An 18,922-nucleotide genomic window follows, 5' to 3' on the forward strand; every position below is an offset into this window, starting at 1 on the left:
CAAGAACTACTATATTATTTACTCCTACTAGAATGTAACATTAAATAGAGTATCAAGGCATTTACCAAGATGTTTTGTTATTGATGTATATGCAGCATCTAAAACAGTACCTAAAATATAATAATCAAGAAGTATCTGCTGAATGACAGACTTGACTAAAAGCAGAGGGTCACCATGTTAAAAGCCATAATCTCTGGCTTTATTAAAATGAAAATACAAAAATTCTACACTGGAGAGAGTACCACAGAACGGAGTGTTCCTAACTCTGAAGGAAGGGGTCTAATATGAAGAAATGGCAATCCGAAGAAATGTCAGAAGTATGTCAAAATTTGTTATAATGATAGTGCTCGCTTTGGCTGCACACATACTAAAATTGGAATGATACAGAGAAGATTAGCACGGCCACTGTGCAAGGAGGACACACAGATTTGTGAAGTGTTCCATATTTTAAAAAAATGTTATAAATATTCAGGACTTGAATTACAAGATTTAACTAAATGGAATATCAAACAATTGGCCAAGATGGTAAAATAAAAATTCATATTTTTTAAAATTAATATTTAAGTTTAATAAAATTTCAATCTAAAGCCCCACTAGATGTTTTTACAGAAATTAATGAAATAACTTAAAGTTTCATTTGAAAGAATGAGGAGCTGAGAACCTACCTGATCAGTGATAAGAAGAAAAAAATTATACCAATATTAAAATGAAATTAGACAATACTACTTGTGAGCTACTGATTTAAAAAAAAAGCCAGATAAATCAAAGAAATAGAATAAAAATATTGAGAAACTTCTTTCCGAACAGATGGGTAAAGAATAATTTAGTAAATGTATGGAACTGGGAAAATGTTTCAACCATTTGTTTTAAAAAAGTTTTTTCATACAACATACAAAGTAAATTCCTCATGGATTAAGGAGTTTAATAAGAAAATAAATACAGATTTAGAAGAGTTATAAGTGGGTCTCATCTTAAGGCAAGTCAAGCTCTCCAAGTTTAAGATTTCATAACTAAATTATGAGATGAACATTTCTGAGAGCATTATTATTACTATTATTACTATTAATTATTATTATTATAATATTATATCCCATTCCTGGGATACTTTGGCAGATTACTTGGAAATAATAATAATTGTTAATATTAATAATGTTGTTACTGTTAAAAAGCAAACAACCAATATGAGATGATCCTGGAAGGAATGGCACTAATTTTGTGAGATAAAAGCCTGAAGAGGATTCAGGGTCAAGGATTAATCAGTAGGGTTTAGAACTTTCACTTTCTGTTCCTAGTTATTATTACCAGATCTTCAGCAAGTTCATTTTTACCCACAAGTGCCCTGTTAGTGGTTCCTTGAAAAATCAAAGAAAATAAATTGAATTCATAGTTTGGGGTATTAAAGACCAGAGCAATCTCATGCAGTTGGAACACCAGAACTGAGATGAAAGATAAATACGAAGTGAGAGTAAAGAGCAATAATAAAGAGGATGGCAGGAAACTTTTGGAGCTGATGGACAGGTTTATGGCGTAGACTCTATTGATGGTTTTGGGTGTATACTTATTACTAAACTCATCAGGTTATATATTAATTATGTATCACTTTTTGTATGTCAAAAATATAAAATAAAAAAAAATTCGGAAGAAAGAGTGAAGAGCAAGAGAACAAAAAAAAAAAAACACCAAAGTTTAATATATATAAATCTCCCACATAAATTTTTGAAACTAAAGGAGGAGGGCACCGGAATGCCAAAAATTATATGAAATTGAGGGCTTATTTGATTTTATTTGGACAGTAAAAAACTTGACATCTAAAAGGATGCTGGAAATAACAGCACTGCACATACCCACACTTCCATACTCATATACAGAGAGAGGCACACATGGGTGTACACACACACGTGCTCTCAAGTAATTTACTAAGAAAGTTAGACTTGATGGATACAAGAAGGAACCGACTTCATTCTTGTTCTCTTATATCCCTTCAAATTTCTGTGAACTAGTAGTTGCTCTAACTCTGCATAAAATTTTGAGGAAATCCCTTTTAGTCTTTAGTGAACAGTAGTTTATAAAAATCCACATTTGTGTTAGCCACTTAGATCCAAGCCAGTTTTGTATAACAACGAAAGCTCAGAGAGCTTCTCTAATTTAAGGCTTCTTCCTGTAGTAGCTTAATCTTCCTGAGTTGAGAGTAAAATAAAGTTAAGTTCCTTCCTTCCTTCTTTTCTTCATTCCTCCTTTCCACAAATATTTATTGAGTGATTGCTCTGAACCAGGAACTTTAATAAAATACCAGGGAAGCAAGCACAAATATATATTTAAAGACGCACAGTATCTAATTGGTAAGACAGGTAACTAAGAGAGCCATTATAACACTTTATGGTAAAGACTCTGATAACAGTTCATTAGGCCTATTATGGACAGACACCCAAATTAGGAACACCAAACACAGACTTGTGAACTAGAGGACAGGAGGAAGAGCACCAAGGAAATTTCCTTACAACAGGTAATAACAGAGAGCAATTTAGATGAAGGAGAAAGGATAGCTTAGAATTCTAGCTCTAACACTTATTGATAGCTCTCTTACTATGGGCAATTATTCTCTGAGCCTCAGTTTCCTTGTCTATAAATTGGGAATGATAATAACATTCATATGAACACTGAAGGGATTTAATTAGAATTATTTTGTTCTTTAGAATTTATTAAGTCCCCCATAAATGGTTGTTAAAAACAAATAAAAATAACACAATTCCATTTGGGAAGACTGGGAACTCAGGAGAGAATAAAGTCCTCTGCAAACTGAAAATTCAGTGTGGCTGAGGTAAAAATGTGAGGCATGATAGAGAGAGAAGTAGGCTGAAGAAACAAATAAGGGACAGATGGTAAAAAATTAAAAGGAAAGCCACAAGGAATTTTTAGCAAGAGAGTCACATGGTAAGATTTTTCTTTTATAATGATAAATATATCAGAGTGTGGATAATAAATTTGAATATAATGTGACCAGACATAAAAAGACTAGTTAGAAGATGGTTTCAAGAATCCAGAAATGGGGGCGCCTGGGTGGCGCAGTCGGTTAAGCGTCCGACTTCAGCCAGGTCACGATCTCACGGTCCGTGAGTTCGAGCCCCGCGTCGGGCTCTGGGCTGATGGCTCAGAGCCTGGAGCCTGTTTCTGATTCTGTGTCTCCCTCTCTCTCTGCCCCTCCCCCGTTCATGCTCTGTCTCTCTCTGTCCCAAAAATAAATAAACGTTGAAAAAAAAAAAAAAAGAATCCAGAAATGATGAAGACCTCAAGTAGAGAGGTATATACTCAAAAATGTTAAAGAAGAAGAATCCAGACGATTTCACGACTAATAAATGGGAAGAGGGGGGAAAAAAAGGAAGGACTGTTCCTAGAGGTCTGGTTTAGGCTACTCAGTAGATGCTGGTGGCCTTCGCAAAAATAAGAAATCAGAAGGAGGATTAATGTGATTATTTTTTTTAAGACAGTATAGCTGTCCTTTTGTTGTTTACTGTTACCCAGTTTCTTCCTACTTTGAGGGATAAGGAAAGATTACACTTTCTCACCCCCAAACAGACATATACAGTAGTCAGTGCAGTGGATAGAGCTACACATAGAGATCTCTTGGTGCATTATTTTAAGTTCATGGTTGTTGTGTACCTTCTCTTACTCACACAGTGACAACTGGCCATGTTCCAGAAGGAGCCTCCCTTAATATGGGTCCCTAACTAGAGGATTCTGTGTTTGAGAACATTTTCTTTTGACAATGTATAGTTCCATGGAATTTTAAATTCCATATAAATTCTGTATCTTAATGATTTCCACAATTTTTCTAGGAAAAAAATAAGCATCACTTAGTCATAACTTGAATTTTGATTCTAAAATCACAAATACTCTCCAAGACTAAGTCTCTTAAAATATTGATCATTACTTCTATTGAAGGCCAGTAATCCAGACTTTTGGTCTTGGAAAGTTACCCAAAGTTGATGAGCCTTGATCACCTGTAGAATTGAGATAATAATTTTGAAACTAACTTCATTGGATTTTCGTGAGGATTAAATGAGTCTATACATGTAAAAAGCTTAGAATTGTGACTGATTCACTGTAATCACTTAGTTAATAAAGCTCTCCAGTTGGTTATTTTTAGGCTTTATATGTACTTTTTTTGTTCCTTATATTTTGGACTTCCTCACAGAAGTACACCTTTTTTTCATTTTTTTTTCCTCATGAGCTACACACTCTCCAGCTTCATCTCATCCTGTCACAGAACTTTATTTACCATTTGCATTTGCCGACACTTGGATCACCAGATTCAGCTTGGAATTCTTTCCTAAACGGTAGACCATCGTTAACTTCGTACTGGCCATCTCAGCTCAGACATCTCACTAACATTTCAAACTGAGCATACCCTAAACCAAACTCCTCCCTTGCCCTTGCCCTTGCAAAACCACCGTTCTATCTGGGTCTTGAGCTCCTGATTTAGTAAGTTTAACCACCATCTATGTTGATGCTTATGCCAGGAACCTGGGTATTTTCCTCATACTGTGACTTTCTTATTCCCTACACTTCATCAACCACCTGTCCTACAAATACCACCTCATAAAGTCCTTTTTAATATTAGTCTTCCAGTCACACAGGTGGTCATCTCTCTCTGATATTAGTACTTCCGTTTTGTTTTCCTGCTTCTGTTTGAATTGATAATCTGCTCTAAAATTAGGTTGATTTTCCAAAATTGGTATTTATGGAGGTATAATTGATGTTTTCACCATTGTAAGTGTGCAATTCAATGAATTTAATAAATTTAAAGGGTTGGGCCACCATCCAGGTGTAGAACTTTTTTATCATCCAAAAATTTCCCTCTAGCCTGTTTGCAGTTCACCTCTGCTCCTACCCACTCTAGATAACCACCACTCTAGGCAACCACTTATCTGTTGTCTATCTCTATAAACTTGCCTTTTCTATGTGTTTTGTATTTAACATCTAGATATTTTGTATTTAAAAATAGAAATTTTATTGTTAGTTTCTTACTGGAAACTCTAAAATGCCCTCAATTTTTCCTCTGTAGAAAGTACAAATTCCTTTAAACATAGACTAGTTTAAGGAAGGACCAGTCTTTTTTTTTTTTTTAATATGGAATACAACTGATTTTGTTTGTCTTCATTCTTTTCTGTACTAGAAGAATAAAATGTAGTATTTTTTTTTAGGAGGGTGAGGTGAATATGGGAACTAGCTTGTTTCACGTGCTAATGTTTTAACTGTGGGCTTAATGGGGCACCAGGGTCTATGGTCAAAGGAGTGGAAGTACAGAAAACAAAACAAAACAAGGAACAGTACCTCTTAGCAAAATCCAAAGAAAGGAAGAAATGACTAAAAGTTTGAAAGATAAGGGATTATGGGTGGAGTCCCCAAGAACATAGAGGTAATCTTTACGAAATTAGCCAGGGAGAGAAGGGTCCATAGTCATGCAATTGTCTCATGGCTGAACCAGGTAAAGGAGAGATCAAGTAACATAAAGACTGAGCCCCGAGCACTGAGAGAGCACAGTGTGGCAGGGAACCTAAGAAGGTGATATTGAAGAAGTCGCATTCTTCATCTGGAACAGAATGATTAAAGAAGTGAACTGAACTACTTGCAAGCCTGAGCTAAGAAACTTGGTAATGACACACTTTTCCTGATCTGCTCCTCTTCGCTCTTCCATCCTCATAATATTACTCTGTGCTACAGACATGATAAACCTATCCAGGATCCTGATACAGTTATGTCTACACCAGATGCTCCTCTGGCTGGATCACACTAAACATCACTGTACATCTGACTAATTCTACTTGTTTAAACTGATATACTTCAATCTGGACATCTAAATATCCTTTTCTGATCTCAATCCTAAATTTTTTTTTATTATTATTGTTTTTTTTTTTCAACGTTTATTTATTTTTGGGACAGAGAGAGACAGAGCATGAACGGGGGAGGGGCAGAGAGAGAGGGAGACACAGAATTGGAAACAGGCTACAGGCTTTGAGCCATCAGCCCAGAGCCCGACGCGGGGCTCGAACTCACGGACCGCGAGATCGTGACCTGGCTGAAGTCAGACGCTTAACCGACTGCACCACCCAGGCGCCCCTCAATCCTAATTTTTGATAGATCATAATAAATTGTCCCCCAAACTCCGGTAGTCTCCAACTAATAGCACTCTTCCCTTGAGTTCTCATACTAAAATTGTTTTCCTGCATCTAACACATTAGACAGAAAGTCTCTTGAGCTTAGATACTGTATTTCATTTTCTTAATGTGTCTCCAGTGCTTATCACAGCAAATGGCACACAATTAAGATTTTACATCTATGGAGCTAAAATAAGTGTAAACAATTATAATAATAATCATTATTTTAACATTTTAAAATAATTATAGATATAAATAATTTAAAAGCATTTTACATACAATATACAATTAAAGTAATAGATTTTTAAATCTTTCTTGTCAATCTTTTCTTGCAATTATATAATTGTAGTTTTCCTCTATGTAGCAGTAATATACGTTGTATTTTTCTTGGCTTCTTAAGAATATGTCCATTATTTTGAACTCTTTAACATATTGATCCTTATTAGTCCTCTTTTCTTTATTAGTTTCATCTCTCCCTTGAAAAAAAGGCTTGACAGTCTTTCTGGATCTCATGTTATCACCTACTTGATGTAGAAATTCCAAAGTTACTAGTTCTAGTGCTAGTCTGAGGTCCAGCTTTTTAAGTTTATTTCAGCTAAAACTGAATTGTTACTAAAAAAGCTTTCTGCTGATGCCAGGAATGGCCTTAGGCCTTCCCCAAAATTCTAACATCTCTCACATAGTTTAAGGTACTCTCCAGCTTTTTGCCAACACTGGAACATTAAAAAGAAAAATCCTAAGCATGACAGGGCACCTGGGTGGCTCAGTCAGTTAAGCTTCTGACTCGATTTCAGCTTAGGTCATGATCTCACAGCACGTGGAGCCCTGTGTGGGGCTTTGCACCAAAACTGCAGGGCCTTCTTGGGATTCTCTCTCTGCCCCTCCCCTGCTTGTGCATGCTCTCTCTCTCTCTCTCTCTCTCTCTCTCTCTCTCTCTCTCAAAATAAATAAATAAACTTTAAAAAAAATCCCAAGCCCGACAAACCTACATTTACAAGAATAACATCAGAAGGAAGTGTCTGTCCTCACCTTGATCATTTCCCTGACCTCTGACAACTACAATAGATCAGACACAATGTCACAGGCTACTATCTCTTAAAGATTGAACTTTCTTTTTTTTTTATTTTTTTAACGTTTATTCATTTTTGAGAGACAGAGAGACAAAGCATGAGTGGGGAAGGGGTAGAGAGAGAGGGAGACACAGAATCTGAAGCAGGCTCCAGGCTCTGAGTTGTCAGCACAGAGCCCGACGTGGGGCTTGAACCTACGGACCACGAGATCATGACCTGAGCCAAAGTCGGACACTCAACCAACTGAGCCACCCAGGCACCCCTAAAGATTGAACTTTTCTTAGCAGACGATATCTAAGCACATAAAAATAGATTTTAAATGAAAAATATGAGATCATTTCCAGTTGTTTTTCTTAATAAATCCATACACATGACTAATTCTCCTGAAAACCATTTCATAGGTATAAAATAAGGAATCTGTGAGTACAGATGAGTGTAGATATGGAGAGTGAGTATGTATAGAGAAGACACTGAGGATTAAACTCTAAAGCACTCAAAAACTTACAGTTACGGGAGACCAGACGGAAAGCCAGTCAAAAATTCAGGAGGAAATTCAACCACAACGAGATAAGAAAACCACGATGTTCCAGAAAATAAAGAAAGGATTTCAGAAAAGAGGGAGTGTTCAACTAGTATTCAAATAATACGAGGACTTTGGATACTAACCCTTTATCGGATATGTCATTTATAAAATCTTCTCCCATTCAGGAGGTTGCCTTTTAGTTTTGTTGATTGTTTCCGTCACTGTGCAGAAATCTTTTATTTTGATGTGGTCCTAATAGTTTATTTTTGCTTCTATTTCCCTTGCTTTGGGACACACATCTAGAAAAATGTTGCTACAGCCAATGTCAGAAACATTACTGCCTGGCTCCCTTCTAGGATTTTTATGGTTTTAGGTTTCACTTGTAAGTCTTTAATCCATATTGTTTGTATGTATGGTGTAAGAAAGTGGTCTAGTTTCATTTTTCTGCATGTAGCTGACTGCTTTCCCCAACACCATTTGTTGAAGAGACTTTTTCCCATTGTATATTCATTCCTCCCGTGTTGAAGATTCATTGACCATATGATTGTTGGTTTGTTTCTGGGTTTTCTATTCTATCTGTTGATCTATGTGTCTACTTTTGCACCAGGATCATACTGTTTTGATTACTACGGCTTTATAATATAGCTTGAAGTCTGAAATTGTGATACTGACAACTTTGCATTTCTTTTTCAAGACTGCTTTGGCTATTTGTTGTCATTTGTAGTTCCACATACATTTTAAGACTCTTTGTTCTAGTTTTGTGAAAAATGCAATTGGTATTCTGATAGGGATTGCATTAAGAGGGGAAGTAGGTGGGGGGATGAGTGAAATAGAAGAAGCAGATTAAGGAATGCACTTGTCTTGATGAGCACTGGGTGATGTATGGAATTGTTGAATCACTCAAAAATAATATGAGGACTAAGGATTGACCACAAAATTTGCCAATCTGAGAATCACTGATAAGCAGGACACATGACCTACCTCTCAGCCTCAATTACCTCATCTGCAAAACAGGATAATAACAGCACCCATTTCATGAAGCTGTGTGAAGGATTAAATAAGATAGTACATGTAAGCACCCAGCATAATGCTAGAAACAGAGGAAGAGCTCAGTGATGGGCAACTATATTTTAATTACAGAACACTGAACAGCTTTGATCATAGAACTTATGATATTTTATTGAACACAGGATGCCTGACAACCCTGTGGGAGAGAATTTGGCTAGAGAAGAGTCTGGTGTGAGTAGAAACATATAGAAAGGATTCCAGCTCAGGGGAAAAGCTAGAACAAGAGACAATGAAGAGAAAAATACCTTGGGTAGGGCAATTTCCATCCTTGTATAACACAATTGATATGACTCTGGGTTTTATACTATTTCACAACTAGTAAGCATGTTCTTTTTAAACATTAGTTAAGGTTTGGAAACCATGTGAAAGCAAAAACAATTTTCCATTAAGGACAAATGTTATATAAAGTTTAATTATCTAAATAAGCTTAACATCACAAGTTAAAATCACATTCGTATCTCTTAACCTAGGAAAACAGGTATTTCTTGTTTTTTATATATTGTGTAACTCCACAATTTTACAATCAGCCCTTTCCAATTCTGTGTCTACACAAATAACAATAGAGTTATTATACAATTTTTGTGGTCCATGATATATTTATATTTGTTCCATTTGACTAATTTTGTAGTCAGTGACCTGATCTTATAGGACTTCCTCTAATTTTTTTCCTCTCTTCACCAGATTTTAAATTACCTATGTAATTGGTTCATGGCAAATACCTTAAACAGTGGCATATCTTACAAAATAGCTAAAAGACGCTTGTTCTAATAGAAGTGTATATTGATAATTAAGTACTGGGTGGAGGTTTTCTAAGACATCATGATCATATTGTTGTTAGAGTCTGATGAAGTGTGATAAAAAAAAACTTAGTGCTATAATAGGCTGGCTGAGAGTTTGTCCTTAAATAATGTATTAATATGAGTCATTTCTTTCTCTTTTAATTTTTAGAGTTTTTATGGACCCTCTATTCTCTTAAACTCTATGTTCATTTTTACTTACTACTCGTCTATTATTGAGATAAATCTTTTTCTTAAGTTTTCTACTTTTCAAATTAAAAAAAAAATACTGATTTTTGGAAGCCTATCCCCATGCATGCTTTCATAGCACTCTTATACTCATTTTCTATCCTAACATTTACACAGGAAATTTGGTTTGGGAAGCAAAACATAAATGTTTTCATTTATACAGGCCTGGAAACACCACCAAAGATTAAAAGTAATGGTTCACTTGCAAGAAACTGTGAGTTGTAGCAAAACTTATTTGCTCAAATATATAGCTTATGTCTTATCAATTTATTTCGGGGTATGGTTTTTATTCTAAAATAAATTCAGAACTGATATAGTAATGGAAAACTCAGATAAATCAGTTTTTAAAACTGCAAAGCCAGCTAACTTACCTCCTCTAGATTTTCCCAACTACTCTTTATATTTTTTTGAAAAATTAAAAAACAGAACTGAAGGTACTGAGCTCAAAGAACAGAACTTAAATATCTAGTGAGCCCACACCTAACTCAATGAATCAATGAATCCCCATAGGATTACAGGAAATTGGCAATTCAAATGCCCTTACTCTATACATACTGTGCACTGAACATTCCAAATTACTGATTCTTCCATTATAGCTGGCCGTTTCTAAACAGGGATTTCTAGGTTATGAACATCTTAAAAAGATGAAAACTCTCCTAATCTTCATAAAAGCCAGAAATCTAACGTGAAATGATTTACTACAAATTTCATTCACTCATTTTGCCAATCCACTGGGAAAATAAATACATTTTTTTCTTTTTCTTTTTTAATGTTTATTTATTATTGAGAGACAGAGAATGAGTGTTGGAGGGACAGAGAGAGGAGGAGACACAGAACCCAAAGCAGGCTCCAGGCTCTGAGCTGTCAGCACAGAGCCCAACACAGGGCTCCAACTCAGGAGCTGTGAGGTCATGACCTGAGCCGAAGTCAGACACTCAGCTAACTGAGCCACCCAGGCTCCCCTGAACACATTTTTTAAATGACTTTTTTTTGAAGCTAAAAAGTATTACTCACTAATACCGAAAATGTGACAATCACATATTTGGTGGTATATTTTAGTTCTTTACCCCACAGATGGCAGAGGGAGGGAAGGAACAGTATTAACTAATGTTTTTCATCGGCATTTCCTCACTTTCCTGATGAGAACATTGTTAGTTGAAAACTCAAAGAGGGCCAAAATTTAGGTCAATTCAAGTATTTCCGAGTAGGAGTATACTTTAGTCTCCCAGAAGGAAACAGTGTTCTTTGGACATAAACTCTCTGGAGATAATGAGTATTTTATTATTAGTCAGATAACATTCATTTTGGTTGAAATTTCCTTAAAATCAGGCCATGTCTCCTAATGCCTGCCATTTAGGAGTTGTTTTTATTTAGTGGTCATTTAAACCATTCTTTGGCTCTCCAGCTAGAAGTATTAATACAGTACATGTTATGCCAGAGGAAAATTTTAACAGTTCTGTTTACTCTCCCACTTCCAAAAGCACAAAAACAACTTATAACTATTCCACACTTCCCATTGGGCACAGGGTTCTACCTGCAAGGATTCAGCTGGAACTTGAGTTCGGCTAATTTTCAACTCAGCACTTCCTTTATTCATCCTTTTCCTTCCCCTCCCACCTTTTTCACTTGCTCCTACTACAGTTGGCTGTTTACAGGCTCCAGACCTTGGGTAACTCAAAAACCATGGTGTATTAATCTTTATGTGTCTCAACCTTGAGGACAGCTCAAATATCTGCTAAAAATATGCCGAATTTGTCAACTTTTTATTTTTTTTATTTAAAAAAAATGTTTATTTATTTATGAGAGAGAAAGAAGACAGAGCATGAGAAGGGGAGGGGCACAGAGAGAGGGAGACACAGAATCGGAAGCAGGTTCCAGGCTCTGAGCTGTCGGCACAGAGCCCAATGCAGAGCTCGAACCCACAGACGGTGAGATCATGACCTGAGCCGAAGTTGGACGCTTAACAGATTGAGCCACCCAGGTGCCCCAAATTTGTCAACTTTTTAAAAGAAGATCATAAGCTCTCTGTATCTTTCTTATTTCTCAGATTTAAAATCTCAGTGTTTCAATTCTGTGCATGTTTTCCACCATCTTTGCCTTTGGTGTCTGAAGACTGCTAAAACATTACTTTTCGTTATTCATAGGGAAACAGACTTACAGCTTCTCTGTTAGACCAAGAGAATACACCACAAGTAGAGAGATAGTGATCTTTCAAAGTGCAGAGGTGGTTACAAATCCAAACATTCTTAATGTCTACACCACATTGCATTAACAAAAATAAAAGAAGGAGATATAATACTATTGTCTAACGATCTAGATTTACCCTAGGAGCATGGTTTCTTTAATGCTTTTTCAGCCACTAACTGTCACATCAGATCAGAAGTGAGTCTTAACACCCAGCAGCAGCTGGTGAAGTGTTCTCTCTACACCTCCCAGAAACGATTGCTTCCCTCTGCCTTTTTCCGCTCTCACTCTAATTCTGGTACAGGGTTTGTTTTCTGCTCAATTCACACTACCTTGCCATTACTGCCTCCCTTGCTCTTTGCCTTAATGTCTCCTATGGGTGTTCTTGTCTGACAGAAATCTAGGAATTCCGGCAGCAAAGTGGACACTTGGGCATCAAATGGCCAAACAGAGTTAGTGAAATGCAAGATTTCTGGTCCCAGGTGCAGCCTTGGAAGGAGTAGAATATCTCATCTTTCAACCAAAGGTTTGTTTTTCTATGTGGTTATAGGCCCTTTCATCAGAATACAGAAGTTACATTTCTCCTATGTGGCACTCAGCAGTCATAGCCATATATATCCAGGACAGGCAGAAACCCCAGTGAGTACATGTTCTTTCAAACTATCTGAAACTATTTCTGACATAGGAACTAACCCTCAGGAAAGGAGAGTCTGCCCCAGAAGATTCCTATTTCGAAAACAGTTTTAAGCCCAGACATTTATTTAGTCATTTTATAATATTGTTCTCATCTCATTAAGAATCTGAATGCAAAGCTCTTAAAGATACTATGTCTACATTGTCATCAGGCTAAAAGGAATTTTGAGGGGTCACTTGGTATATTCTTATCCCTTTGTTTAGACCCCATACATTATTTTCCCTAACAGCTATCACATTTTCAAAACAACAATAAATTCCTTCAGTGTAAAACTTCATAGGCTTTGAGATGTGCTGTCATCTCTATTGAGATCTACCCGCCCCCCCACACACACACACCCCTTACCTGCCCTGCTCATATCCATATCACAGTTCTCAAAGTGCTACTACAATTGATTCTTATTTTAGGCATTGCTGAAGCTACAGAACAGTTGTAATCCTACCCTGGAAAATAGTTCTTTCTATTTATTCTAGTTTCTGTAACCTGTCCTCATATTCTCTTCATTTCTAAACTTCTTTGAACATGTAGGTTCATAACTAACAGTGGATACCTGTACTCTTAGATAGCACAGTGTCTGTCCTGTTGTTTAATAGTGCAAGAAATGATCTAGTAAAACTAATGACCCACTGGGAAGGCATAAGTAAAGTTACATAATAAGGAATTTGATACTCTACATATATAATAAGGTATTTTAATGAGTTAAGTGAGTTTGAATATTTAAACACTGAATAGCCCTTGCAAATTATTCTCTGAGTTTCAAGCAATATTCCATATGCAATTCAAAATCTTAGAGGCTTATTTCCAATGGCTGCTTTCTGTCTGTGGAATATAAAAAGTGTTCTAACCAATCACTTCTAAAAGCATACATAGATAGAAGAGCTTTAATGCAGATATCAGAAGAAACATAAAAGAAGTATATGAAAGGATGACACTGTGATGATAAGAAATAGTTGGTTGCAAGACTTTTCAAGTAGATTATGCAGAAACTGACAGAGCTTCTGTTTATATTCCAAAAATGATCCACTAAGCAGATTTTTATCTTCCTGGTGAAAAAAATTGTTGAAAATGAGGTCAGTAGGTCTGAGCACAGGTAAATTATAGCATCCTCTGATTTTAATGTGATTTCAGAGAAAATATAGTTTTTTATCTACCACACTAGCATTGATGAAACTAATTACAAACAAAGAATTATAGACCCTTCTCAACTGACTGATAAACTGTCAACCGAGGAGAAGTGTCCTGATAACATCACTGACCTGGGATTTTTCCTAGCTTCTGCTTTCACCTTTTCTGGGACAAGAAATCTGTTCCAAAATATCACACCAAAGTTGTCCTCCCTTTAACTCGCAACCAACGTTGTGATAGAAAATGAGAATGTGGAGTGCCTGGGTGGCTCAGTGGGTTGAGCATCCAACTCCTGATTTTGGCTCAGGTCATGATCTCCTGAATGTGAGATGGAGCCCCCCAACCTAGCTCCGTGCTGAGCATGGAGCTTGCTTGGGATTCTCTTTCTCCCTCTCTCTCTCTGTGCCACCCCCATTTGCACACATATGCTAGCTCATGAGCACTCTCTCTTTTAAAATAAACAAATAAACATTAAAAAAGAGAGAGAGAAGATAACTTGGCCACACAGTAGCTCCTTAAATGTGTACAATAGTATCAACTAGCTCCAAGTCATTCAAGTTTAGACTATCACTCAGTTCCCTCAACCATTTGTCAGATGAAAATGGCTCCTGGGTTTTTTAACATCTTAACAAACAACTCAACATTTAATAAACTTTAATTAATATTCTTCAGAGGTGGAACTCAGAAATAGACAAAAGAATCCATGTGAGGTCTGACCAGTGAAAAAGCAGTCAGAAATTATTAACTTGATATGGAATTCTACATGTAAATGGCATAGGATTTAGTCAAAGACTATTAGTTTTATTTTAGTAACTGTGAGATACCAGAAAATAAAAATAGGTCTCTACCTTAGGTTCCTGACACTGAGTTCCTAAATCCCCTGGAATTTCCTGGGTGATAGGAATATACATATTTTTTTTTTCTGATGAGGTGACCCTGAGTGGGTTTCTGGATGGGGGTTGGTCACCAGAAAAACCACCACATAATTAGAAGCTTGGAGTTTTCAGCCCCTCTCCCACTGTCCACTCTGGAATTTTCCAGAGAGGGGAGAGGGACTGGAAATAAGGTTAATAATTGATTGTCCTTGTGTGAAGAAGCCTCCATAAAAATGCCAAAAGTATGGGGTTTGGAGAGCTTCCAGGTTAACAAGGGGGTGGCACATCCCAACTATACAGGACAGAAGCTCCTGTGTTTCCAGACCCCACCAGACCTTGCCCTGCTTATCTCTTCATCTGACTGTTTATCTGTATCCTTTATCGTATCCTTTAACAAACTAGTAAACCTAAGTATTTCTGAGTTGTCTGAGCCACACTAGAGAATTCATTGAACCCGAGGAGGGGCTCGTGGGAACCTCCAATTTGAAGCCTTCTCGGACAGAAGTTATAGGTAACCTGAGGACCTACTACCTGCAATTAGCATCTTAAGTGGGGGGCAGTCTTGCGGGACTGAGCCCTTAACATGTGGGATCTGATGCTATCTCTGGGTAGATAGTGTCAGAATCGAGTTAAGTTGTAGGATGTCCAGTTGGTGTCAATAAATTGCTTGGTATGAGAAACACTCACACATATCTGGTGTCAGTATTGTGAGTGTGGCAGCCGTGTGAGAGTAAAGGAGAGACTCAGGAGGAGGTCTGGAGGTTTTTCCAAGTCAGTAACCTATGTGTAACTTGTTTTTTAAGGTTCTCTCCTAATAAGACACGTACATCATTTTCATCTGACATTCTGTGAAATGGCATTCTAAAAACTTTTAACCTATTTTTTTTCTATGAATTCTTCCCAATAGTTTAGGATTGTTGACTCCTTCCTTTCTGATAGTAATGGACATCTTCAGATCTTCACATACTGTTCCAGTATCTCTACTACTTGCGACAAGCAGTCCTCATTCCCTTCCCCAACAATCTTGGCTGTAGTTGGGGCAGCCAATGAACTGATTCATCCAAGAGATGGGCATGTGCTCCCAAATCCTAGACTTTTTAAATTGGAACAAAACAAAGAGATGATATTCTTATCAAGCGGTGAAACTCATGATTAAGTTGGACCTATGTGGTTAATCCAGAATAATCTCATCTCAAAGTCCTTAATTTTTAGCACATGTGCAAAGTCTCTTTTGCTATCTAATGCAACATATCCATAGGTTCTGGAGGCTTAGTCACGAACATCTTGGGAGGGCATCGGGGGGTAAGGGGGTTATTATGCCTCCTGCTAAAAATGAGACCAGCATCGCATCTCTCACATCATTCCATTCAGCAATAAAAATATATGAAACAGGAAAAGCCATATACTCTCCACATTAATAGCAGCCTGTTAATCAACATTATTTGGGAACAATGATTTAATTTAAAATGACTCTTTCAAGATTGTTTTTCTGGAAAGGAAATTTCTGCTGCTTTTATCTTTTTCTGAAGATGAGTTTGAAGATTCTTACTGGATTTATCCAGCATGCATTCAGAATGCAATCTTTGAAATGGAGAATTAAAAGTATTTTCATACCCACATACTTGAAGCCTGAGGCTGCTATCATTCCTGAGTGTAGAGAGTAAACACAGCGTCTCTCTTTGTTTTACTAATTGCTTTGTTTCCCCAAGCTGCTAGCACAACATCTGCTAGGCCAGAACCGCTTCTTCCACACGCCACAGAACCACTGCCGGCCAGATGAACGACCTGCGCTCCATGGGGTAAGGGCAAGTGCTTTCCAGGCACTCAGCAGGCCTTTTCAAGAGGCAAAGACTTCAAGTAGAAATGAAGCTGAAACCCCACCCCTCCCCAAATCTTTACAATGGTTATGGAGTTGTTGATTCTGTAATGATCTCACACTGTCTGCAATTTTATTGATTTTGTTTTTCAATAGAACTGTTAAAGATTACAATCCTCAGATAGGCAGAATGTGGGCAGATGCTCATATGCTCACACACAGTTCTGCCAAGATATTTTTACATCTTTCTGCACATAAAACAAAATGAAGACATGTGTTATAGACCCATGCTACTGGTAACCCCCCCGAAGAAGGGAGTTTATGGTATGCTCATTTCCTGGATGAAGTATTAAAACAACTCTACCTAGAAAAAACGAACAGCACTTTCAAAATAAAAGAGATTTGCTTCTGAGGCACCTTATAAAACATTCCTAATTACCAAAACCCATTGAGACGGCAATTTGGGTCATCATATCCAAATGTCATCCCTGCTATTTCTAATTCAATATAAACTTCTTGTCACATCTACTGGTTAAGCATCAAAATACAAAATGCTGCAACAGCTTATGCTCTGTTGATGTTCATTCATCTACTGTGCACCAGAAAGGCTCATTTCAAATACGGCATGAAAGAAAGAAAAGTAAGCAAAAAACAAACTCAGAACTAAGACCTGAGATAAAGTGCCTCAAGAAAAATGCTAAAGAGGAAAAATCACAAAATCATAGCCTTACCTTGGGAGACTTAGGCAGACCTACGGCCCTGTCTTCTGCCAAGGTGAGCAGGGTCAACCTTGTTTCCTCCACTGCGGGATGTTTGGGAGGGCGAGGTGGGGGGTGGGAGAAAGAGCTTTCATATCTTCGCATCATGTAATATTGTTCTTCAGTGATCTCTTCAACCAGAGTCCTGACTAGAAATGATTTTGTGTCCTTAGAAAAACTATTAACTAACTGAACAGTCATATTTAAGCGGCTGACAGGAATTTCCCAGCACTCCTTGGGGTTGGCAAAGTCACTTATGAGTAGGTAAGAGTCTGTGATGGCTTCCTCCAACCGCAGTCCTGGTGTAGCAGCCAAAATGTCTTCGTCAATGGAAAGATCTCTCACAGATACCTTCACATTGAAAGGCAAGTGGAACTGCGAACAGAGCTCAGAAATCTGGTACTGTTTCTTGTCATGAATCAGCTCTACAAAACCTCCTTCCATGTATAAAGGGAGCAGCGCTGCCTCATAGGATTTTTTGAGGATTTTTTCACAGGCCAGAACATTCACCACTTTTTTGATTCCCTCACAAAGGACTTCAGTCGTCTGTGAGTGATGCACTAGAAACTGGTCCCCGACAGATACAGATGACAGCTCATCATGAGGGGGATGAAAGGCTTTGGTGGCCACCACATGGAGAGGCTCCTTTTCGCTCTTTGCTATCTCAAGGTCATAGGCAGTTGGGAACTCCCGAGGTCGCCGCTTGAATTTGCCTTTATAGCTAGTGGGGATCAAGAAGTGCCTTTTAGGAAAATTGCTTCGAATTTCTGAAGCTAAGATCCTCGATGCCTGATACTTTTTGTGGATCACAATGGTTTTCCCAGGCTGTAAAATGCTTCTGGGCAGCTGGTTTCCTTGAGGTGCCTCTATGACTTCAGCCACTATGGGGAACTCTTTACTGGCCATTTCAAAGAGCTCTTGTGTAGATAATAGCTGAAGAAACCAGTTGGCATCATAACTGTCAGTAATGTCTTTGACTTCAACATCTAAACTGGGGAGGATGCGGACTATGTCCTTTCGGACTGGAAAAAAAAAAAAAAGACTATGACATTTTGTCCATCAAAATGTTGCTCTGAAATACTATTAGAATCTCTCTTGGTGCCACAGATAAATTCCATTAAAAAAATCAGATACTCATGATATAACATTTCGCATGTGTGACTTCCTTTTTTCAAATTTTAAAATGAAGTAGATAATATGTAAAATTAACAGCCATAAGCCCACTGCTCAGCTTAAAACACAGGAATTAAGCTGTCCTTTAGAGCTCTGTAAAGCTCACCAAAATCTCATCCTCCTCACTACAACCTAAGGGTAAATCATTCTCCTGATTCTAGTGTTAATTATTTCCCTGGTTTTATCATACATAACATAAATACATAAATATATGCACACATCTGTAAATGTATACTTGGTACTCTGAATAACACCTTTCCTGTAGAAGGCCTAAATTCAATCCTCTTGCAGGACAATACTGCAAGATCATGGGATATAAGGTACTTAAGATTAATATAGGGAAGAGGACAACAAGATGGAATCCTTTTCCAATGTGAAAGTTATTCTTCCTCTGCTGATGTTCCATTAACACCTGGATAGAGGAGTATCATAGGACGGGTCTCAGTCAGAGGAGCC

The 18,922-nt window shown here is 37.4% G+C and overlaps 1 protein-coding gene and 1 non-coding gene across 4 annotated transcripts in view; one reads left to right on the forward strand and one right to left on the reverse strand.

The window, feature by feature from the left end:
• THEMIS (thymocyte selection associated) overlaps window positions 1-18,922 on the reverse strand; it is a 194,248-nt gene that overhangs the window by 71,118 nt on the left and 104,208 nt on the right. For all 3 annotated transcript variants that reach the window (XM_045058017.1, XM_006931988.4, XM_045058018.1), the window contains one exon: window positions 17,267-18,315. In XM_045058017.1, coding sequence (XP_044913952.1) covers window positions 17,267-18,315 — 1,049 coding nt within the window. The remainder of the gene's footprint in view (window positions 1-17,266; window positions 18,316-18,922) is intronic.
• LOC111560621 lies at window positions 344-450 on the forward strand. The gene has a single exon (XR_002742625.1). It is a non-coding gene; the product is annotated as a U6 spliceosomal RNA (small nuclear RNA).

Source organism: Felis catus, chromosome B2 (assembly GCF_018350175.1).
Source record: "Felis catus isolate Fca126 chromosome B2, F.catus_Fca126_mat1.0, whole genome shotgun sequence".
Lineage (NCBI taxonomy): Eukaryota > Metazoa > Chordata > Mammalia > Carnivora > Felidae > Felis > Felis catus.